Source organism: Vulpes vulpes, chromosome 13, assembly GCF_048418805.1.
Source record: "Vulpes vulpes isolate BD-2025 chromosome 13, VulVul3, whole genome shotgun sequence".
NCBI classification, from domain to species: Eukaryota; Metazoa; Chordata; class Mammalia; order Carnivora; family Canidae; genus Vulpes; species Vulpes vulpes.
In genome coordinates, this window is record NC_132792.1 from 107352739 (window position 1) to 107377801 (window position 25063).

The window sequence follows — 25063 nt, forward strand, 5'->3', positions numbered from 1 at the left end:
ATTGAATGCAGATACAAGGAACTTGGTAGTTTGGTGCTCAGAATAATATATATATGGTTTTGCTTTTTTTTTTTTTTTTGAGAACAGTACTTTCTTTCTTTTTAATACTTTATTTAAATTCAGTTTGCCAACATATAGTATAACACCCACTGCTCATCTCATCATGTTTTTAATGAACTATACGAGAAGGTCACTGACAAGGAGGTAGGGGAAACTGGAGGAAGAAAGTAGAAGAGCAAAACTTTTAATTCTGCTTTTATGTTTAATGAGAGCTTAAAAAAAATAACTGAAAATTCCTGCAATACCAATGGCTTTGTTGGAGCCTCTGAAACTAAAATTTTTTCTTAGAAATCTTATCTTTTCAAAGGGATTCCTCAAAGCTGTCTAATCTCTTTGATGGAAAGATAAATCAATAATTTGTTCCACTTTATTTTACCCTATTTTCTCTCTTTCTTCCTGCGATCTCAACTTGATTCTCAACAAAGAAGGATTCTCTTTCCAACGTGGCGTGTTGGGTAACCATGCCCTTTTTGCTCTGTTCTTTTTTTTTTAGTGGGGAGGGGCAGAGGGAGGGAGAAAGAATCTTAAGCAGGCTCCATACCCAGTGTGGAGCCAATATGGGGCTCAGTGTCACAGCGCTGAGATCAAGAGTCACCCAAAATCAAGAGTCTGACACTTAACTGACTGAGCCACCCAGGTACCCCGCTCTGTTCTTCTTACCTTTTATTTACAAGTTTGCCATGGAGATCTCTCTTAAGAAGACAGTATGAATCAAACATGAAGGTAGAATTTGATCTAAAATTTGTACTTACTTCTCTGATGTATAAGGACAGAACAGGATGACTGACAGCTACTTCACTTCTGAGTACTGTGTCTTATACAACTGATATCTGTTATTCTTCTTGTTACTTAATCCTTGATGTAGATTTCAATCACATTATTATACTTTTTGAAAAATTTGATTACTTGATCTAAAAGAAAAGCTAAAATACATCAGATGAAGGATTGGAAAAGGATAAATAAAATTATCTCTATTCACAGGCAGAATGATTGCCTACATAAAAAATGCCATAGACTCTAGAGAAACTTCCTAAAACTAAATGAGTTTAAAGGACTACTATAAAAGGCAACACACAACATCCAATACTACTTATGTACACTAACAATGAACAATTAGAAACTGAAGTTAGTTCACAGTAGTTCCAAATAACTGGGACAGTCTACCTTTAAATAATATTAATGCATGCACCTGTGTGGTATAAGACCCATACAATAGTATACTTCCACTCTCTGCCTTGGTGTTATTCTTATTATACATTTAACTCCTACATATTTTATATTCCACTTTGTTTGTTGAAGTATAATTTATCAATATTTTTCTTGTATTTGCTATGCTCTTGATGGCATATCTAAAAATTATTTGCCTAACTCCAGGTCACAGAGGTCTTTTCCCTGTATTTTCTTCTAAAAGTTTTACAATTTATGTTTCATAAATTAACATAATGTTCCATAAATTAAATCTCATAGTCTATGATCCATTTAGAGTTAAATTTCTTTAAAGACAATTTTTTAGAGTAATTTTAGGTTCACAGCAAAATTAAGAAGATACAGAAATTTCTCATATACCACCTATGCTCACCTGCATAATCTTCCTCATTATCAACACACCCCACCAGAGAGTTACATTTTATTACAGTTGATAAACCTACATTGACACATCATAATCAGCTGAAGTCCATAGTTTACATAGTACACTCATGGTGTTGTACATTCTGTGAGTTTTGACAAATTTATAATGACACGTATTCATCATTTATAGAATCATGCAATATCAGAGTGTTTGCACTGCCCCCCTGCCCAACCCCTGGCAACTAACCATTTTTTGTCTCCATAGTTTTGCATTTTCCAGAATGTCGTATAGTTGGAATCATACAGTATGAAGCCTTTGCAGATTGGCCTTTTTATATTAGTAATATACATTTAAAGTTCTTCCATGTCTTTTTATGCCTTGATAGTTTTTTTTTTAATGCTGAATAATATTCCATTGTTTTTTTGTACCACTATTTATCCATTCACCTACTAAAAGACATCATGGTTGCTTTCAAGTTTTGGCTATTGCAAATAAAGCAGCTATAAGCATCCACGTGCAGGCTTTTGTGTAGACATATTTTTAACTCTTTTGGGTAAATACCAAGGAGGACAATTAACAGATCATGTGTTAAGAATATGTTTAGCCTTGTAACAAATTGCCAAACTGTTTTCCAAAGTGTCTGTAGTGTTTTGCATTCCAGCAGCAATGTATGAGAGTTCCTGTGTTCCATATCTACCAGCATTTAGTGTTGTCAGTGTTCCAGTTTTTGGCCTTTCTAATAAATGTGTTGTGGTATCTCATCATTGTTTTAATTTGCATTTCCCTCATGACATAAGATGTGGAGCATCTTTTCATATGCTTACTTGCCATCTATATTTCTTCATTGGTAAGGTATCTGTTCAGGTCTTTGGTCCATGTTTTAATTGGGTTGGGTTTTTTTTCTTATTATTGGGTTTAAATGTTCTTTAAATATTCTGGATAATAGTCCTTTATCAGATGTATCCTCTGCAAATATTTTCTCCCAGTCTGTGGCTTGCTTTCTTGTTCTCTTGACACTTTCTTTTGCAAAGCTGAAGTTTTTAATTTTAAAAATTTTTTTATTTAAATTCAATTTAGTTGGGGCACTTGAGCAGTTCAGTGGTTGAGCATCTGCCTTTGGCTCAGGTCACAGTCCCAGGGTCCTGGAATCAAGTCCTGCATTGGGTTCACCACAGGGAGTCTGCTTCTCCCTCTGCCTGTCTCTGCCTCTCTCTCTGTGTCTCTCATGAAAAAATTTTGAAAATCTTTTTAAAAAAAAAATAAATTCAATTTAGTTAATATATGGTATATTATTAGTTTCAAGGGTAGAATTTAGTGATTCATCAGTTGCAAATAACACCCAGTGCTCATTAACTGTCCTCCTTAATGTTCATCACCCAATTACCCCATACTCCACCCAGCTCCCCTCCAGCAACCCTCAGTTTGTTTCCCAGAGTTCAGTGTCTCTTGTAGTTTATCTCCCTGTTTTTATCTTATTTTCTTTTTTCTTCCCTTCCCCCGTGTTCATCTGTTTTGTTTCTTTTTTTTTTTTAACAACTCTTTTTTTTTAAGATTTTATTTATTTATTCATGATAGTCACACAGAGAGAGAGAGAGAGAGAGAGAGAGAGAGAGGCAGAGACACAGGCAGAGGGAGAAGCAGGCTCCATACAGGGAGCCCGACGTGGGATCCGATCCCAGGTCTCCAGGATCCCAAACCGGGCCAAAGGCAGGCGATAAACCGCGGCGCCACCCAGGGATCCCTGTTTTGTTTCTTAAATTCCACATATGAGTGAAATTATATGGTATTTGTCTTTCTCTGACTGACTTATTCACTTATAATATTCTCTAGTTGCATCCATGTCGTTGCAAATAGCACGATTTCATTTCTTTCAATGGCTGAGTAATACTCCATTGTTGTATATATACCACTTCTTTATTCATTTATTTTTTTTAATTTTTTTAAAATTTATTTATGATAGTCACAGAGAGAGAGAGAGAGAGAGAGAGAGAGAGAGGCAGAGACATAGGCAGAGAGGGAGAAGCAGGCTCCATGCACCGGGAGCCTGACGTGGGACTCGATCCCGCGTCTCCAGGATGGCGCCCTGGGCCAAAGGCAGGCGCTAGACCGCTGTGCCACCCAGGGATCCCCCTCTTTATTCATTTATTGATGGACATCTGGGTACTTTCCATATTTAGGCAATTGTGGACATTGTTGCTATAAACATTGGGGCACATGTGTCCCTTTGAATCACTATGTTTGTATCCTTTGGATAAATACCTAGTAGTGCAATTTCTGGGTCATAGGGTAGATCTCTTTTTAACTTTTTGAGGAACCTCCATACTGTTTTCCAGAGTGATTGCGCCAGTTTGTATTCCCACCAGCATTGTAAGAGGGTTTCCCTTTCTCTGTATCCTCACCAACATCTGTTGTTTCCTGAGTTGTTAATTTCAGCCATTCTGGCAGGTGTGATTGTGGTTTTGATTTCTATTTCCCTGATGACAAGTGATGTGTGGAGCATTTTTTCATTTTTCATGTGTAGGTCTTCTTTGGAGAAATGTCTGTTCATGTCTTCTGCCCATATCTTGACTGGATTTTTTGGTTTTGGAGTATTGAGTTTGTTAATAAGTTCACTACGGATTTTTGGATATTAGCCTTTTATCTGATAAGAAGACATTTGCAAATATATTCTCCCATTCTGTAGGTTGCCTTTTAGTTTGTTAACTATTTTCTTTGCTTTGCAAAAGCTTTTTATCTTGATGAAGTCCCAATAGTTCATTTTTGGTTTTGTTTCCCTTGCCTTTGGAGACATGTCAAGCAAGAAGTTGCTGCAAAAGTTTTTAATTTTAATGAAGTCCATCATATCAATTATTTCTTTCATGGCTAGTACCTTTGGTATTACATCTAAGAAGTAATCACCATACACAAGGTCATTTAGCTTTTCTTCTGTCTTCTGGGATTTTCTAGTTTTGCATTTCACATTTAGGTCTATGGTCCATTTTAGTTAATTTGTGTGAAAGGTGTGTCCAGAATGATTTTCTTACATATGGATGTTCATTTGTCCCAGGATATCTTTGAACATTTGTTGAAAAGGCTATCTTTACTCCAGTGTATTGCCTTTGTTCTTTGGTCAAATTATCAGTTGATTATACTTATGTGAATCTATTTCTGGGCTCTCTGTTGTATTCTATTGATCTATTTGTCTCTTATTTTACCAATTCCACACTGTCTTGACTACTGTAGCTTTATTAGTAAGTCTTGAAGTCAGTTCTTCAACTTTGTTCTTCAGTATTGTGTTGCATTATTCTTCATCTTTTTCTCTCTCCATATAAACTTTAGAATCAGTCTGTCAGTATCCACAAAATAACATGCCGGGATTTTCATTGGGATTGATTGCATTGAATCTATAGATCAAGCTGCAAAGAACTACTATCTTGACAATATTGCATCTTCCTATCTGTGAATGTGGAGTATCTCTCCATTTATTTAGCTTTTTGAAATCTAACTAAGTTAGATTTCTAACTAAGTATTTCATTTTGGGAGATGCTAGTGTAAATAGTATTGTATCGTTTATTTCAAATTGTACTTGTTCATTGCTGGTATATAATGATTGTCTTTTATGTATAAACCTTGTATCCTGTAACCTTGGCTATAATCACTTTTAAGTTCCAGGAGTTTTTGTTGATTCTTTTAGATTCTCTACATAGACAAGCATGTCCTCTGTGAACAAGAACAGTTTTATTTCCTTCTTCCTACCTTTTGTTTCCTCTTTTTATCTTATTACAGTAGCTAGTTTTTCCAATATGATGTTGAAAAAAATGGAAAAAGGATATCTTTGTCTCATACCTGAACTTAGTGGGAAAGCTGCAAGTTTCTCAGTTTATTAAGTGTGATATTAACTCCAGATTTTTGTAGATATTCTTTATCAAGTTGAGGAAGTACTCTTTATTACTAGTTTACTGAGAATTTTATCATTAATGGATTTTAGATTTGTCAAAACTTTTCCTACAGCTATTGAAATGATCATGTATTTTTCTTTTTCAGCCTGTGGATGTGATGGATTTTGTTAATTGATTTTTCCAGTGTTGAATCAACCTTGCATATCTGGGATAAATACCACTTGGTTGAGAATTTTTGCATCCATGTTTATGGAAGATATCGGTCTGTAGTTTTCTTGTAGTGTCTTTGTCTAGTTTTAGTGTTAGGGTGATGCTGGCCTCATAGAATGTTAGGAAGAATTCCCTCTGCTTTCATCCTCTGAAAGAGAATTGGTATAATTTCTTCCTTAAATGTTTGGTGGAATTTACCAATGAACCCATCTGGGCCTTGAGCTTTCCATTTTGAAATGTTATTAATTATCAATTCAATTTCTTTAATAGATATAGGCCTGTTCAAATTATCTATTTTTCTTGTGCAGTTTTTGTCAGATTATGTCTTTCAAGGAATTCATTCATCTGTATCATCACATTTGTGGGCAGAGTTGTTCATAGTATGCTTTATCCTTTTAATGTTCATAGGCTCTGTAGTGATATCTCCTCTTGTATTTCTAATATTAGTAATATCTGTCATCTGTTGTTTTTTTTTTTTTTTTCTTAGCCTGGCTAAAGGCTTATCAATTTTATCAATCTTTTTTAAAGAACTAGCTTTTGGTTTCATTGATTCTCTGTTGACTTCTTGTTTTCAATTACATTGATTTCTTCTCTGCTTATTGTTTATTTCCTTCTGCTTCCTTTAGATTTAATCTGCTTTTCCTCTTCTAGTTTCATAAGGTGGACAGCCAGGTGATTGATTTTAGATTTCTTTTTTTCTAATATATGTATTTAGTGCTATAAATTTCCCTCTAAGCACTGTTTTTGCTGTATGTCACAAATTTTATTAAGTTGTGTTTTCATTTTTATTCAGTTAATAATTTTTAGTTTATCTTGAGATTTATCTTTTGATTTACATTTTATTTAGAAGTATATTGTTTAATCTCCATGTACTTTGGGATTTTTCAATTATCTTTCCATTATTGATTTCTACTTTAACTCCACTATGATCTGAGAGTAAACATTGTATGATTTTTTTATTCTTTTCAACTTGTTAAGGTATGTTTTATAGCTCAGAATATGGTCTATCTTGGTGAATGTAAAGTTAATTTTTGAATAAAGTGTGAGGTTTGTGCTGAAGTAATAATCCTTCTCCTCCTCCTTCTTCCTCTTGTCCAGTTGTTACAACATTATTTGTTGAAAAGGTTATTTTTCTCCACTAATTGACTTTTCATATATGTAAAAGCTTCAGTTGATCATATTTGTGTTGATATACTTCTGGACTATTATTTTTTCTGTTGAACTGTCTGTCCTTTACTAATAGCACATTGTCTTGATTAATGTAGCTTTACAGTGAGTCTTAAAACCATGTTATTGAGCCTTCCAACTTTGTTTTCTTCTTCATAATTATGACTATTTTAGTTCTTTTCCTTCTCATATAAGAAACTGAGTCTTAGGTTAAAAGGTAAAGGGTACAGAAAAATAAATTATAATAACATGAATAAGAGATTTTACTGTTAGCTGTGTCTTTTAATATATTATCTTAAAATTGTTCTTGGGGTGCCCGTGTGGCTCAGTCACTTAAACGTCTGACTTCAGCTCAGGTCATGATCCCCAGGTCCTGGGATCAAGACCCACATCAGGCTCCCTGCTCAGTGGGGAGCCTGCCTCTCCCTTTCCCTCTGCCTGCTGCTCTGCCTACTTGTGCTCTCTCTCTCTCTCTCTCTCTGTCAAATAAATAAAATCTTAAAAATAAAATGTTTTTTAAAAATTGTTCTTTTTTTTTTTTTTTTTTTTTTTTATTTATGATAGTCACAGAGAGAGAGAGAGAGGCAGAGACACAGGCAGAGGGAGAAGCAGGCTCCATGCACCGGGAGCCCGATGTGGGATTCGATCCCGGGTCTCCAGGATCGCGCCCTGGGCCAAAGGCAGGCGCCAAACCGCTGCGCCACCCAGGGATCCCTTAAAAATTGTTCTTTAGGGGAGTCTGCTTGTCCCTCTCCCTCTGCCCCTCCCTCCACTCATGTGCTCACATGCATGTGCTCTCTCTCTCTCTCTTAAATAAATCAATAAAATCTAAAATATATATATTCTTGATTTAAGGATTTTTCTATATACCCATTAACTTTCTGGTAAATTCTTTAGCCTACTTTCAAGGTGAACTGACTTTGCATAATATTCATTCTGTGGCTTATAAGCACTTCAAGAAGAAATATGTTAAATTAAACTTAGCGAAGTCCTCTGTTGAATAGAAAACAAGAGACAGAGGTAAGGTTCTGAGTGGTACCTTCAGTCCTTTGTCTGCACACATCTGATTTTCTCTCCATCTATATGAGTAGTTCTTCTGTGAGGTCTGCAATTTCATAATCAGGTTCAAGACCACCCTGTTATTCTTACTAGCCTTTTTGGCTGATTCTTGACAAGTAATTGTGAAGCATTTATAAAATATGCCATATTTTCTGTAAGTACTTAAGAAACCTGAATAGCAGCCTAGATTTGCTTTAGTAATTTGAGAACTTTTGAGAAGAACTATTTTAGGATTTCTGAGAAGACCTGTGTGAGGACTCCTGGCCCAGTATGGTAATTGGTTATCCTTCTACTTTCTTTATAAGGCAGGTTTTTAAACCCTTAAGTAATTGTAAGGAATCTAATTTAATAGGATATATAAAGAATACTATATAACCAAGTAGAATATATTCTAGGACCTTGAATGTAGTTCCTATTTCAGAAGCCAAAACAGAATATTCCTTAGCAGTATATCAAAGAAGAAAAAGTTTATTATCATCTCAATATATACAAAAAGTTACTTGGTAAAATTAATTTTTCATTCTTGATTTTAGTAAGCCAAAAGAGGAAATACTTAACATAATAAAGAATATCTGGATGACAAATACTTAATAGTGAAACACTAGATAATTCCTTTTGGATCAGCATTATACAAAAGTGCCTATAAAACCTATAGTTTTAGGAGCACTAGGGTTGCTCAGTGCTTGAGCATCTGCCTTTGGGTCAGGTCATGATCCCGGGGTCCTGGGATCAAGTCCCGCATCAGACTCCCCACAGGGAGCCTGCTTCTGCCTCTCTGTCTCTCATAAATAAATAAATAAAATATTTATTTTTTAAAAAAACCTATAGTTTTAGCATTTCCCTGAAGGTGTTAGCCAATACTATAAGAAAAAATAATACAAATAATATAAAGCATATAAACTATCATCATTATTTATATTCAGTGTAATTGCTCACCCATAAAACCCATAAGAACCAATTGAAAAAATAATCGAAAGAAATTAAGAAAGTTCAATACTGTATAAAATTTAATTACTATAAATCTCTATACCAGCATTAGCTATTTAAAAGATATCGTGGAGGGATCCCTGGGTGGCTCAGCGGTTTAGTGTGCCTGCCTTCCGCCCGGAGTGTGATCATGGAGCCGCAGGATCGAATCCCACATCAGGCTCCCTGCATGGAGCCTGCTTCTCCTTCTGCCTGTGCTTCTCTCTCTCTCTCTCTCTCTCTCATAAATAAATAAAATCTTAAAAAACAAACAAACAAAAGATATCGTGGGGCAGCCCCAGTGGCACAGCGGTTTAGCGCCGCCTGCAGCCCAAGCCGTGATCCTGGAGACCTTGAATCGAGTCCCACGTCGGGCTCTCCTTGGAGCCTGCTTCTCCCTCTGCTTGTGTCTCTGCCTCTCTCTCTCTCTCTCTCTCTGCATCTCTATGAATAAATAAATAAAATCTTTAAAAATAAAAAATAAAAAAAGGTATTGTGGACTTCTTAAAAAAATAATAAAAAAATAAAAGATATCGTGGAGAAGGAGGTTTCATTCATACAAGCTAGAAAAAGGGGGATTCCTAATGATAAACCTAAAAGAACATTTTTTAAGTAAATAAACAAACAACCTAAAAGAAATTTATGTAACCTCTCTGAAAATACATTTCCTAGCTAAGATAATTAATTGAGAACTTATCTATTTCCTGAGACACCAACAAGATTACAATAAGAATTTTTATTTAAAGGTATAAATTCACAAAAATAAGTACATCAGAAGACTCCTCAATATACCAGGGATTTTTTTAAAGATTTTATTTATTTATTCATAGAGATGCAGAGAGAGAGAGAGGCAGAGGGAGAAGCAGGCTCCATGCAGGGAGTCTGATGTGGGACTCGATCCAGGGTCTCCAGATCACGCCCTGGGCTGCAGGCGGCGCTAAACCGCTGCGCCACCGGGGCTGCCCTATACCAGGGATTTATATACATTTTTGGTAAATGGAAAATGAATGGAGGATTAGTAACTTACTAAATAGAACAGAGGAATCTAACACATAGAAAGCACTAAAAGGTATTCACACAAAAAAGAGATGAATATCACAAACTTTGGGTAGTTTAGGGAATTAGAAGCAACATGAACAATGGAAAGTAGTGATGTGGAGTGGAACTAAAAATTTATGGAATAGACATGTGAAGTAAGAATTAAAAAACAGTACTCTGCCACAGCACCATATGTGGCGTATTAGTCCCAAGCAGAAGGCTGGATGGAGATTAACTCCATCTAGAAAATTCAACAGAGAAAAGACATTAAGGGATGTCACACTTTGGAAGATGAGATGAGTCAGATAGGGCTGAAAATAAGATCAATTCAAAGACTACAAATGGCAAAGGTGGCTTCCTTCCCTGACCCAGAAGTAGACCACATCTCCTTACCATGTAGAACATGGAAGATTCTTCTCTGAAGTTTAACAGTCTCAGAAAAAAAGACCTCGACATACTGATATGGAGTGGTACATCCAGGTTGGGGAACAGTCTGACAATTCCTTAAAAGGTTAAACATAGAATTTGCAATCCCACTCCTTATGTATCTACCCAAGAGAAACAAAAATTTGTACATGACTATTCATTGAGGCACTGTTCACACTAACCAAAAGGTGGAAACAGCCCAATGTATCATGTGAGGGATGGGTAAACAAAATGTGTTATATCCAAACTGTGGGATATTATTTGGCAACAAAGAGGAATGAAGTAATGATACATAATATAACATGGTTGAACCTTAAAAACAATTGCTAAATGAAAAAGCCAATTACCAAAGACCATTATATTGTATGGTTTTATTTATATGAAATGTCCAGGCAAATTTATGGAGATAGATAGTGGTTGTCTAGGGCTGGCTAAGAGGGTGGAAATAGAGAATGATTGCTAATAGGAACAGGGTTTCTGTAGTGGGGAGGGAGCAATGAAAATGTTCTCAAATTAAACGATTATAATAGTTGCCTAATTCTTAATAAACTAGAAACCACTGAGGTGTATGCTTTAAATAAGTGTAATTTCTGTGTGTATTTTTATTTCAATAAAAGAGTTTGAAGTCTATAAAGAAGCATTCAGCCACATTTGATGCTGCAGAGATATTATGTAAGATAAATGCCACAAAAAATCCATTTGATTTAACAACATAGAGGTCATTGGTGAATTTGGTGATTTAAATTTTAGTAACTTCAATTTATTGCAATAAATTTAAAAATTTAGGGCTCCTGATTAACCAGTAAGCAGACTGAAGGTTCTAGAGTAGATAGTCAATACAAAATGTTCCTAAGAAACATAAATAGGGGATCCCTGGGTGGCTCAGCGGTTTGGCAACTGCCTTCGGCCCAGGGCGTGATCCTGGAGTCCCGGGATCGAGTCCCACATCGAGCTCTTTGCATGGAGCCTGCTTCTCCCTCTGCCTCTCTGCCTCTCTCTCCCTCTCTCTGTGTATCTCATGAATAAATAAATAAATTTTAAAAAAACACACAAATAGAGTGGATGGTCTTGTCTAGAAGAAGGATAAGGTACCTGGGTGGCTCAGTCAGTTAAGTGGCTGCCTTTGGCTCAGGTCATGATTCCAGGGTCCTGGGATCAAGTCCCACATTAGGCTCCCTGCTCAGCGGGGAGCCTTCTTCTCCCTCTGCCCTCTCCCCCTGCTTATTACCTCTCTCTCTGTCTCTCTCATGCTGTCTCTCTCTCAAATAAATAAATAAAATCTTTAAAACAATAATGTGGTAAAAAATTGATAAGGAAAAAATAGTCCCAATATAGCAAATGAAAAAGTAGTTTATACAAACCATTTGTAGTATCCTTTTTTATAAAACGAGACCAAAAAGAATATGTGGACAGGTAAGACTTTTCAGAATATGTGAAATATATTGTGATTTTTTTTTTGGTAGAGCCATCATTTGAAAATTTATTTATTAATTTGAAGGAGAGAGAGAGTAGGGAGACAGGGAGAGGAAGAGAGAGAATCGCAAGCAGACTCCTCACCAAGTGTTGAGCCTGACACGAAGTTCTATCCCAGGACTCTGAGATCACGAGCCAAAACCAGGAGCTGGCCACTTAACCAACTGAGCCATCTAGGTGCTCCATATTGTGATTTTTTAAAAGACTACCTGTCTGAAAATTTTAAAAAGCTGCTTATGGAGGAATACTAAAATTTAAGCCATCAGACCATTCTTTTTTTTTTTCCAACAAATATTTAGCTCCTACCTTGTGTCAGATACCATTCTTGGCACTGGAGATAATATCAATGAACAGAATAATGACCCCACCCTCATGGAGCTCATTACTATTGAAAGAGCTAGACAATAAATAATGTATTTTAGGTAGTATTGAGTGATACAAAGAAAATAAAACACTGTAATGAGACAAAGTGACTATGGTATGATGGCGATTTCAGATAGAGCGTTTAGGAAAGACCTCTTTGAGGAGGTGACATTGATGACTAGAGGGAGCAAACAAGGTCTGACAGCAGAGCCTCCCAAGCAGACGATACAGCATGTGTTCAGGCCCGGAGGTAGCTGGGTTGATAGAGAGGAGCAGGATTTAAAGGGGGAAAAAATTAGTTCTTTTTAGGATAGTTTGAAATGGCTAATATGCATCCAGGTGGAGAAATCAGGCAGCAGTTGGGGATGTGAGTCTGGAACTTGGGAGCAAACTTCACATTGGAGCTGTACGTTTAGGACATATTGATATTATTAAAAATCACATGAACGAATGGAATCACCTGAGATATGAGAGCTGAGGATTGAGCCCTGGGACATGCTATCATATAAAATATGAGAGAAGAGGAGGGTAATCAGGAGAGATCTGAAATCACAAAAGATGAGAAAAGGGAATGTGAGGGCAAGCTCCGGAGACTGCATCCTCCCCTGGGTTTTGTCTCAGTGTCTTGCTAGGTCAAAGGCAACCAAAACTGGAACAAGAGTTCTAGGAGGACAGAATTAATGCCCTACAACCAAGTCCACATTGCTTCCTGAATGGACCTAGCAGAATAAACCAAATAAACCTGCATATCACCTCTCCATAAGGAAGCTTGTAAATCAGCCTGGATGCCCAGAGACCTTGTGAGTACTGATTTTGTGAGGTACACAGGCAAGAAAGCCAACACAGTCGATGCCTGTGGCTCAGAGAGAGTCTGAGTGTTTCCAGGAATGCTATTTTATGGATGTGAATAAGTTGCCTATCCCGCTAAATTATGTAAATACCAAACTCCCATCAGGGTCAGGCCAAGTTAATTCACTTGATAACCTCCTGTCATGTGTCACATCAGCAAACTAAGCCACACTGCTCACAGAACACAATTTGATAAACACTGCTCTTTGCTGGTATTTAGTATAAAATGCCAGAGGAATTCATTTTTTTATTGTGCTTTATTGCATATATAGTTCTGATATAAAATTGGGCAATTTTTTTTAAGCTTTGGTTTTTTAAAGCAATCTTTGCTATTTTGTAGCTTTTTAGTCTGCCAAAGTATTTGGTCTTTCCTGATACCAAAAGTGTTGTTAGAACACTTGTTGAATGAAATTAGCTATGAGGTGCCCCTGAAATCTAAGGCCCTTGTCTACCACAGACTTTCAGATTCTTCTGCCACAGTGTAAACCATGATTGAATATGGTTTCTAGAGAAAGAGAATTTTTATGATAACAATAGAACCATGCAGATAAGTATTTGTTCTTTAGGTAAATTAAATTGTTGGCAAAAGATAGCCCAGTCGATTAGGAATATGGATATGTTCACACAGAGTTACAACTAATCATACTACACTTTTAAAATAAAATGTAGTGGGCCTGGGTGGCTCATTTAGTTAAGTGTCCTACTCTTGATTTTGACTCGTCATGATATCAAGGTTGTGAGATCCAGCCCCAAGTCTGGCTCTGCACTGAACCTGCTTAATTCTTTCTCTCTTTCTTCTCTGTCCCTTGCCCACTCATGCATGTGTGCGCACTCTCACTAAAAAAATATAAATAAAAATAAAATAAAATGCAGTGGAAAGAGGAACCATTTTCTTCTTTCACTTTTCCTATAGTTACACATCTTATCTATCTTGGTGGAAAGACTGAAGATACACAAGTCTAGGGAAGCCAAGGTGCCTGAAGTAAAAACCACTTGGCTCTGCCACTCACTTGCTGTATGACCCTAATCAGTTAGTTCACTTCTAGCTCTCTGGACCTCAGGTTCCTCATCAGTAAAATAAGTGAATTATTTCAAATTATGAAAGCCGAGGCCGAGTCCTCCATGACTAAGCATTACCAAGTGTTTGCCAGTATCTGGTTCTTCTCCTCTTCTGGAGCCACATGACTAATTCTGGCCAATCACATATAAGAAGTATTGTGTCACTTCCAGGCTGTGGAAACCTATATATAATTTTGGAGTTTCTCTGCCCTGCCAAAACAATAGAGAAGCTTACATGTTTCAGATAATGTGGAAAGATAGTGGAACCACTCTATTTGGACCTACTTTGAGCCTGTAACATAAATGTGAAATATATTTGACTTCTATAAAGCCATTGGAATTTTTTTTTAAGATTTTATTTATTTATTCATGAGAGGCACAGAGAGAGAGAGGCAGAGACACAGGCAGAGGGAGAAGCAGGCTCTATGCAGGGAGCCCGATGCAGGACTCGATCCCAGATCTCCAGGATCATGCCCTGGGCCGAAGGCAGGTGCTGAACCACTGGGCCACGAGGGCTACCCAAGCCATTGGAATTTTGACATTAATTTGTTCTGTCCCATAATCTAACTTATACTAATACATTAGATCTAACTCTCCATGGTTTTGTGGGTCACTCCATATTATAAAGATTTTTTCTACTATATTGTATGTGAATAAGAGTACTATGAAGGAGTGTGAAGCCCACATTTTTCTCAAATGATCAAATAAGTTGGTACCTATTAAATCAGTCTTTAAACACAAATCCCTATCATTACTCTCTATTTCAGTCTGTGTCTCTGAAAGATTGATTGCTGACATACTTTCTGATCCCCAATTATTTTGGCTCTATTTTTTAATAGAGAAAGCAGCTGGTTTATTCCCTCATTCAGAATACCTTTCCTAGCTGTTTTAAGCATGAAGTTGTATAGAAAAATACAGCTTTACATTGTTTCTAACTTATAAAAATGTTTTGACTATATGAAGAGATGAATATTACCACAAGACTGCCACATGTCTCCAAGGAAGGTTCAAACAAACTCTATTCCTTCAGCATGAAGTAGGTCTGTCTTTATGATAAAGAAACTTTCTTGGAAACAGTACCCAACCCATAGGCTTACACCTTAAGCTAAGATGTTTTGGTTGAACACAGAAACCATTGTCCTTAATGCTGTGAGAATAATCTGAAAAAAAAAATCTGCTCAAAAGATTCTCAATTTACAGTTTTTCATACCATATAAAATATGACATTTCCACGCCTGAGATGTTAGTCTAATCTTGGCGAGGACTTGAGAGCAGGGCCAGTGTCATAACTTATAAGACCAATATAAATAAAAATGTAGGACCCCTTGTTCAAAAAGTAGTATGAAAATGTGCTAAGGTACTAAAATACAAAGCTTTTTCCTTTTTTAAAGAATTTATTCATTCATTCATTCATTCATTCATTCATGTATTATTCATGAGAGACACAGAGAGAGAGAGAGGGGCAGAGACTTAGGCAGAGGGAGAAGCAGGGTCCATGCAGGGAGCCTGATGTGGGACTTGATCTTGGGACTGCGGGATCACACCCTGCGCCAAAGGCAGATGCTCAACCACTGAGCCACCTAGGCATCCCAGCTTTTTTCTTTAAAAAGAAATGTATAAAGCATAATCAATAAGGGTGATACATGATTATTAGCATAAACCTACAGATAGCAAAATTTTTTTATATTTTTGAGGTCACAATTTTATATAATAAGTAATACTTTATTAATGTGATACCTTAACTGATCATAAGATTTTTCTAGCTCATTTTTGTTTAAATTCATTTATTAGATCGTCAAAAGTGATACACTTAACAACTTTTATTTTAAATGATACAATTAAAAGCAAATCAGTCACTTTGGCAAATGAAACATCACACATAATTTTTGGTAATTTTTAATTTTGAGAAGAATCTGCTGATAAACTGACAGTGGAGCTTTTAGGAATATTTTATAGACTGTGACAACACTAGGATAGATTTCTGATAAATTATTTCAAAATATAAATTCTATCTCTTGAGCTTATGACACAGAACAACTTTTCTAAAAAGATACAGCTCCTTACACACCTTAGTTTTATGTATGTCAGAAAATCTAATTTTAAATATAAGTTTGTTCAGTGTTGGTTTTCTCTGGTATATCCCATAACTTGTAGAGGTCATACAAGAAACCAAAAGTCACTTTTGGCTTGTATATAATGATTTGTTTATAGTTTGTATATAATGATTTGTATATAATTCAAAACTCCTACTTATGCCTTCTATTGCTGTATCTTCCATGACAAAGAAAAATTAATTTTAAAATTATCTTCCTCGGAGCACCTGGGTGGCTCAGCAGTTGAGTGTCTGCCTTTGGCTCAGGTCGTGATCCTAGGGTCCTAGGATCAAGTCCTGCATCAGGCTTCAGGTAGGGAGCCTGCTTCTCCCTCTGCCTATGTGTCTGCTTCTCTCTGTGTCTTTCATGAATAAATAAATAAAATCTTAAAAGTAAATAAATAAAATTGTTTTCTTCATTAACTGATTCATTTGAAGCTGCATATGAAAATAGTGTTATTTTCCATGAGATGCAACAATCTTTACATTTAATTTCTAAACCCGTGGATATTTAGTTTGCAATGATGCAGCTGGTTTTGGGGTTTTGTTTTGTTTCGTTTTGTTTTTTAGAGAGAGAGAGAGAGCACACGTGTGAGTTGGGGGAAAGAGGAGAGGAAGAGAGAGAATCCTAAACAGGCTCCATGTCCAGCACAGAGCCTGATGCGGAGCTCGATCTCATGACCTGAGATTATGACCTGAGCCAAAATGAAGAGTCAGATGCTTAACCAACTGAGCCATCCAGAAGCCCTGGGTGCAGCAGATTTTAAAACCTGATTCTAAACTCTTTGAAGAATTCCTGTATCTCCTCAATGTGCTTTATTGCAATGTCCGTGTGTATGCTTTTATTTTATATCTATTTTACTGGATGTATATTGCCTAAATGCTACCATTCTCATCTCAGTGTTCAGGCCAGAAAGCTAATATTTTGCTTCAGGGATGGGTTCTGGGAAAAGACAGGCAAGGCAGCCTCTCAGCACTGCTACCACCACTGCTGCTTCTCCTGCTGGCACCATCACCGTCACCAATAAGGGCCCAGGCCCTAGCCCCAGCCACACCCTCAAAGCCCTGTGGTGCCCCAGGCTGCTTCTGGATGAGTGTGCACACCAGGCAGGCAGGCCAACTGTTTGGCACACACACTGTCCATTGCCCACTATGCCTGTGGCCTGAACCTGCATATGCATTCCCAGCATATCTCCTCTGTTCACACACCTGCTCTCTTGTCTCATCAGACTTCATTTGTAAAACACAAGGTCAAAGATAAAATCAAGAGTTTCAAGACCACAACAGAAGAGCAGTAAGCCATGTCCAGGGCCCTGTGCACCTGCACAGGTCACACATGCCCTGCTCAAGGCTTCATGATATATCTGTAGAAATTACTTGGCCCCTTGTATGAATGACTATGGAGACATACATTTATGCCTTTGGCTTTCCATCCTGGGAATACATACAGATGAGCCATGGATGAGGGTCTTATTGACCACTATTAGTTTCTCTGCCTCTCTGCTGATCTAAGCTTATCCCTTTCTGATGAAAATGCTGGATACCAAGGCAGTCTTTCTTTGGAGGAAGCTCTTCATAGATTCAGATGAGAGTTTCTTTTCCCAAGATTCTAGAGAGAATGGGAGTAAGCCAGCAGGACGGGACTAGCATTTATTGAGTACTTACTATGTTAATTTATACCAACTGATTCATTTAACCCTAACAGAAGTTCTGTTAACTCCTTATGCATGAGAATCTGAACTGAATGGTTGAAGGGCTTTCCCAAGATTACACAGCCTGCAAATGGTAGAGCAGAGATTTAAACCAGGTCTGTCTGGCTGCAAAGACTTTGAGAAGCTGCTTTACTGTCCTGAATGTGAGCACTGGAGACAAACTACCTGGGTCCAAATCCTGACTGTGCCACATGATGGCTACATGTTGGATGAGTTACTTCCTAGATCCTCTGTTTCTTCGTATGCACAATAGAGATCAGGCTAGTATAGTACCTACTTCATAGGGTTGATTAGAAAGTTAAGTATGTAAAGCATCAAGAACAGTGCCTGATACTTAGTAAGCCTACAATAAATGTTACTACTACCATCATTACTATTGTCACCATTCCTTTTCCCACTCGACAGTCTCTCTTCACAGCTCAGAAAAGAATGTCAGTGATCAACAGAAGAGAAGAGCTTACAGACAATAGGGGGCTTCTGCTGTTCGACTTCCAGAAAGTTCCCCTAGAAGGCCTTCTTGCACATGATGTGATCACTGATCCAATTCTTGCTCCTGGCAGCCCATTTCTGTAGGCCTCTTGGATTCTGATATTCCACTGGTCTGATCAGTTTCTGTCTGGGTTGTGTGTGTTGCAGGTATGAAACATCTCTATTGGATTTGGTTCAATCTCTGAGTCCAAAGTCTGCTCCCAAACCTCAGCCCCATCCCTCCAGAGAAGCTGGGGCCTGGAATCACAGTACTCGCCGACTCAGTCCTCGAAAATCAACATGGAACAAGATGGGGGCAGGCAGGACCCCTGAAGACCTGGAGGAGAGTCAAATTCTAGAAGATATCTTTTTCATTTGACATTGAAACACACGCTACAAGATTCCCATACAACATGTGTGGGCTTCTTTATATACTGATCTAGGATTTTAAATTATTTTATTGCAAAGTAACCGTGTCTCTCCTTTCACAATGGCCTCTCTCACTAACATCCTGTTATGTGTTGAACTAATCATGCTACAAACCCAGGGTGGTTTTGATCAGACCAATCAGTAGGTAACATATTAAGGGGGCATGGGAGTGGAGGGCCATATCTTTCCTGTGCCAAGCAGAGATTAGAAAATTAACATAGAATACCTTCTACATGCAAAGCCCTTTGCATATTCAGCCTCATTTCCAGTGTTTCCTTCGCAATGCCTTATTGGAAAATGTTGGCTTTCTTTTGTACACAAGGAAAACCTTTTCATGGAAAGATCCCTCTGATTGAAATGGAGCCCTTTTGTAGCATAAGCAGTTTCAGAAAGAAAGAACCTTTACCTCTCTAGCTCTCCTTCACCTCTGTATACGGGTAGTCATTTAATTCTGAAGTTGGGCTTAGTGCCCCTCCCCGTTGCTTGTGACGTCACCAGGACCAGTCTTGAGTCAGTTCCAGGAGTCATCAGCCCTTAACCACAGGGCACAGTGGCCCGGAGGGAGGGACCCAACCAACCCTTGGAAACCAGCATTAAGTAACGCACGTGGAACAACTGCCCTCTGGAAATAAAATGGAGGCACAGGCCTGACATGCTTTTCCTGCCATCCACTCATTTCCCAGGATAAATAACAGCAATAACTCAGTACTTTTTATTGACTCAAGTGTCTATATTTGTGAGCTGTTCATGGCTGTGTCTGGGGAAAATGCCACTAGAGAGAAAGGAGCATCAGCTGCCACAGGCTGATCGGCTTTCCCTGGTCATCCCTCTTACGTCTTGAGGATCAAAGGCCCAAGGTTGACCAGGCCTTTTATGTGCTCTGCTCTGTGTTACTGTCCCATGACCCCAAAGAGCCCTCTCTACTTGCCAGATTTTCCTCTGCCCCTCCAAGCAGCATCTACCAATCTTTCCCACTGGGCCTCCATTTAACCCAGAGAAGTCTTGTGGAAGAAGTACACTTGAGACCTCATTCTCTGTTCTCCTATTTGGCAGAGCTCTTGAGATGGGTCCTTCAGCTTACAGGGGCTCTAGTGGGCTCTTGTGCTGATGGGTAGCATGATGAGCCTGCTAAAGCCAGTGAGTTGACAACTTCCCAGTCATTGGAAGCAAGGGAGATGTGTCCCCAGAAGTGAGTAGTGGATGACTTTATTTCATCTGGAGGGTATCGCTTTCTTTCTCTCTCCCTTCCACCCAACTCCAGACTTGAAGTGGGACCAAGAGTCTTTATCAGTGAGCATTGGTAGCCACAGTCAGACCACCCAGGGTAAACTGCTGTTGGTGAGCCTGCATGACTTCCCTGAATTCTTTATCAAAACCAGATTATGTCAGCCTACAAAAGCCTTGTTAAATAGATTCTTTATCTAGATAGATCTAAATCTCATTGTCTCTTCTGGCTGAGGCCCTGTCACCTCTACTTAGCCTTCCCTCCCTTTGGTGTTCTTGCTGTTTGGGGAAGAGAAAAATGAGATCTACCAACACCAGTCCTTAATCTGAGGTCAAGATTAACAGATTTTAGGCATTCAATTACAAAGTTGAAAAACACTGCAGATTATAGTGTCCTTTTAAAGTTCACCTCATGACAGGAACTGAGTCAATTTCATCCCATTTCAGAAAGCATTTGGAAAATTGAGTTTCCTTTGGTATAGCAAAATAGGGAGCAAAAAACTGAGAGCCCTTAGCCATTTTCTCAATTAAATTTAGATTTCCAGAACTCTCTCTTCCTTGCCCCATAAGTGTCAAGAGCACCATAAGTACATCCATCTCCCTTGGATCAGCCATACCGACACTCCCTCATTTGGAGACCAGTGTCTTTACAGCTTTCTAGAATAAGAGGATGCCAGAAAGACCAAGAAAAGGATTATTTCTCTAAGAAGCTTGTTTGCCTTTAGAAGAATCATAAATGAGAGATATAAGCTAAGGGCTTTTGGCTGGGGGCAGGAGTGGTCATGTGCCACAGATTGGAGTTTAACTGCTTCTTTACCTTCCCCTGCATGAGCATTTTGGAAGAGCAAAGATGGATGTTCAGCAGAGCGTCAATCAACTTATTTTTTATATGCTACATTCCCCCACCAGTTGCCTTTATCCTGTAGGCATTTCCTGTGTGTCAGGGCAATGGGATGTGAATATGTGCCTAATCCATTGGCTTCCTTGTGAATTGAACAGCGTATGTTAGCATCTTCATCTGTCTGACTTTGAGATATGTATATGTATATATATGAGAAGTTTGTTGTAGAGCCTGTAAGTTTGGCCTAATTGCAGATTTCCTATAGAGAGAGGGCCTGACACAGAGGAGTCTGCTTTCTTACTGGTAAAGTGTTCCCAACAGTGACTGGATGCCTCCAGCTGCTTCCTCAGAGCAAGACTAGACACATACTAGGGGTATTGCAGTTAATGCCATAACATCACCCACCCTGCTGCACATCACTCTGTGAGAGAGAAACCAATCAATGTTTGCACCATGGGACTGGACAAAGTATGTCCATTCAAGCTCCTACAGGGGCGCAACATGCTTGATTTAGGAAACTAAGGTCAATCAAGGAAAAGCTTTTGCTGACGGTCATCCTTCCTGGAGGCACACTAGAGTTCTTCCAAAGCTGACCCCCACAGTGAGGACTTATCTAAAAAATCCCAAATGTCCTGGGGAAGGGAGGAGCTCTCTCCTCAGTCAGAGCCTCTCTTTCCACCCGGCCCTGCTCTCAGCACCACAGCCAGAGACTCTGGGAAGGGATAGGCCTAAAGGAGCCCAGCTAGGTGAAGTCTGCCGTCACTAGTGAGGTGGACAGAGGTTTTGGCAGACCCCTCCCAGCTCAGGCTTTATCCTCACTTCAGAGAGTATTGTTTATATACATATGAGATTTTAAGTTAATAAATTATCTCCATGGCTATTTTCCCCATGTGGTTTTGATATCGAATGGTCCCTTCAATACCCCTCATCAGATCAGGGGGGCAGAGGTCCAAAGCAAGAGCAACACTCCAGGTTATCAAAATGTTATTCTTTTCAGTATGTGTTAAAACAGCAGGAGCTTGGGTCAACCAAAAGAAAGGAAACAATTTGTCACATCCTGATAGGTTTTCCTGGTTGACTCCCACTCGCTCCCATCATGTGGACACCAGGCCGCCTCTAGGTTGTGTGGTTGCTGGAATGGAACTTTCAATCTGTGTGCACCTCTGAGTCCCTTCCATTTGCCTGTCCCCCAAACTACTCAGCAAGGAAGAACTATCACAGCACTTCGAGGCAGGAAAAATGGCCCTATCTAGTTGACTTTAGGTGCTAAGAGATGTTAGGCGAGGGCATGTGTGCCGGAAATGCCCAGTTTGGGGATCATACCAGTGGATTCAATTAATGGCCAAAGACCCTATCTCACCTCTTGTTCCCCAGGTCAACCTGGCACCTCCACCTGACCAAGGAGACTGCAAATGCCCCTCAGGTGGAGGTGGCGAGAACACAATTGTCAGTCAGCTCCAAGCCCTGTGCCATCTTATTCAATGCTTATGAAAGTCATACTTTTAAGAAATCATTTGTATATGTGTTTCTTGTAAGCCACCTGTAGTCCTTTATGGAATGAGGACAAGGGTATGTCTGTGCACACCTAAGGTTCTGAAAGTGTTGTTTTGTGCACCAATAAGGAAAATGAGGCATAACAAGCCCTAACTAAGGTCATCAGCTAGTAAAGAATAGAATTCCAACTTGGAATCTGGGGTTGGGAGAGTCATTATTCCCTTCTTCCCATCTCCTCTTTCCTGTCAAACTCGCAAGTAATGGCAAGTCCACCTCCTATTTCTTAACACGCCCCCTTACCTCTATCTCCGCTGGTACTTCTCTAGCACAACAGTCTCTGCATTTGTCTTCCTACCAGATGGCCTTGAACAAGTGACTTTACCCTTTGCCTCACTCTTATCTGTAAATGGGGATCATAACAGAACCTACCTCAAGGGGTTATTGGGGGGTGCAGTGAGCTAATGCATGTCGAGTGCTCAGCACAAATAAATAAGTACTCATAAGGTTACCTGTTACTGTCCTCCAGGAAGCAACCAGGTCATCTTGCCATGTCGCATCCTGGCTTAAAAGTGTTGGATAGTCCCAGTACTTAGTTTCCTGTTGTGTTTAAAAGAGAGCTTGGCCTTCTGAGCATAATGCATGAAGATCTTCATGATTTGGCCCACTGCACAGCTCTGGCCCCACTGTTTTTTTCTCTTGACTTCTGTGCTCCAACCACTCTGAACTTCCATAGTTCCTGAAGGCACTATGATCTTCTCCTGACCTTGTGAGCTTTCTTAGTCCTTTGTATGTCCCTTATCACAACACTTGCTATGCTAGAAATGCCTGTTTATCTGATTCCTCCTTCAGCCTTACTACTTGTGAGTTGTACACATTTAGACACATTATACTTTATACATTTAAACTATGTTGTAAAGTTAAGCTTCATAAATTATAACTCTAAGCCTCGGTTATGATCATTTATAAAATTACTTGCAAAAAGGGGATGGTAATTCCTACCTTACAAATTGATGCCTGGATCACTGGCCCAGAGGCCCAGAGGAAAGCCAGAATGATAAGGCAAAACTTGTTCCTGTAAGTCAGCCTAGGCAGGGTTTCCAGCAGAGCCAGAGGGGGCTGTGTGGAAGGTGGAGGGACCAGAAGACCCAGGAGTAAAGAACATTGTTGGGGTTTGTGAGAGAAGAGGAGATGTCTGGCTGGAAGACCAGGGCCCAGACAGGGCATGGGCACGAGCTTCGCCCTCCCCTTCCACTGCTCTCCAGAGCTGGGTGGCCTTGGCAGGCACCTCACTGGCACCACTGCACAGACAGGCCCGGGCCTGACTACTGCCAGGCTGTCCAGGGTCCACTGTCCTCTTGTGCTGCCCTTATAAGCTGGGATGTCCCCACTCTTTGTCCTTCTCTTCCCCAGTGCTGAGCTGAGGAGCTTGGAGGAAGAGAAGGCCAGCTGTCCTGCTGCTTGTCGCTGCCAGCTGAGACAGTATGAACTCTGCAGCCCCGATTTTCAGCCTCTTCCTCCCGGCAGGAGGTGATTTAAGCTTGTTGGATTTATATAACATTGGGAAACGGTAAACTGTGTAAATTTGCTATGTTTTCCAGGGACAGTTATTTATGGAGAGGCATTTTTAACTCAAGTGCAGAAGTGTTAAATCATTATAATAAATTCATGCTATTCAGACTTTCTTACATTGTAATAAATTTTTTCTAAGCATGAATGAGGAGATCCATGATTCCTCTAATATACCATTATGTATTTCTTCTCAAAATGACACAACTTACTATATCAACTTGGAGAATAATAGAAGGAGATTTACTGTGCTAGAGGAACAAAAGTCGAGTAGGAGTGAGTGTGAGAAGGGCCCCAAGAGCAGTGACCCGCCAGCAGAATTTCTCCCCACCTCTCTGCTTGCTTTTGCCCTGCTAGGAGGAGCGGCAGGTACAGCCGCAGCACGGGAGGGTCTGGCGAGGGGCCACCCTCACATCTTGCAGGTGAGCTTAGGAAAAGAGCAGAGAAGTGGGCCAGGAGCCCAGGGGCTTCTGTCCCCTACTATATGTGTTGGGGGGGAGGGGTGCGGGGAGTAGGCTGTCTCAAAAGGGAAATGTCCCCTGGCCTTCCCAAACCATCAGTCTGGGTAGAGAGCTGCCTTCTTGTCACCCATCTCCCATCTCACTCTTCACCTGGATGCTCACCTGGACTGGAGGATTCACAGCTTTCATCAGATTCAAAAAATTCAGGACACACTGGTCTTCCATAAACTCTGACACATTTTTTTTTTTTATTGCCCACCGTGCACTAGGCACAGTCCCCTGACCTGGTGCCTGACCCCGCACTGCATGCAAGAGCTACGTCGAACTACCGTACAGCTCCCACAGGCCAGTCATCACAGAGGCCTGAACAGGGGCTCCTGGGAAGGGGAGGTTCTTCACTCAGAACCTTTTTTGCTGGGCAAAGGGACATTTTTGCTGGGCAAAGGCAGGGAAAGAAGGGTTCCTGGCAAGAAGCCATGTCTCAAAGGCATGAAAACAGAGAACCCCCAAAGTCAGGAAGTTCCTGGTCAGCCTTAAATACTGGGCCTGGTGTTTTGGATTTTTTAAAAAGATTTTATTTATTTATTTGACAGAGCATACGCGGGCAGAGGGAGAAGCAGGCTCCTCACTGAGCAAGGAGCCTGATGCAGGGCTCCAT

At 39.5% G+C, this 25063-nt stretch overlaps 1 protein-coding gene across 16 annotated transcripts in view; it reads left to right on the forward strand.

Moving 5' to 3' along the window:
- The window catches only part of KIAA1328 (KIAA1328 ortholog), a 348897-nt gene extending 324837 nt beyond the window's left edge, over positions 1–24060 (forward strand). For 14 of the 16 annotated variants that reach the window (XM_025996997.2, XM_072732245.1, XM_025996992.2 and 11 more), the window contains one exon: positions 18559–24060. In XM_025996997.2, coding sequence (XP_025852782.1) covers positions 18559–18769 — 211 coding nt within the window. In that variant the 3' untranslated portion in view covers positions 18770–24060. Of the gene's footprint in view, positions 1–16780 lie in introns of all 16 variants that reach the window. The other 2 variants (XM_072732240.1, XM_072732244.1) reach the window with 2 other exon arrangements.
- Positions 24061–25063: the final 1003 nt, after the last annotated feature.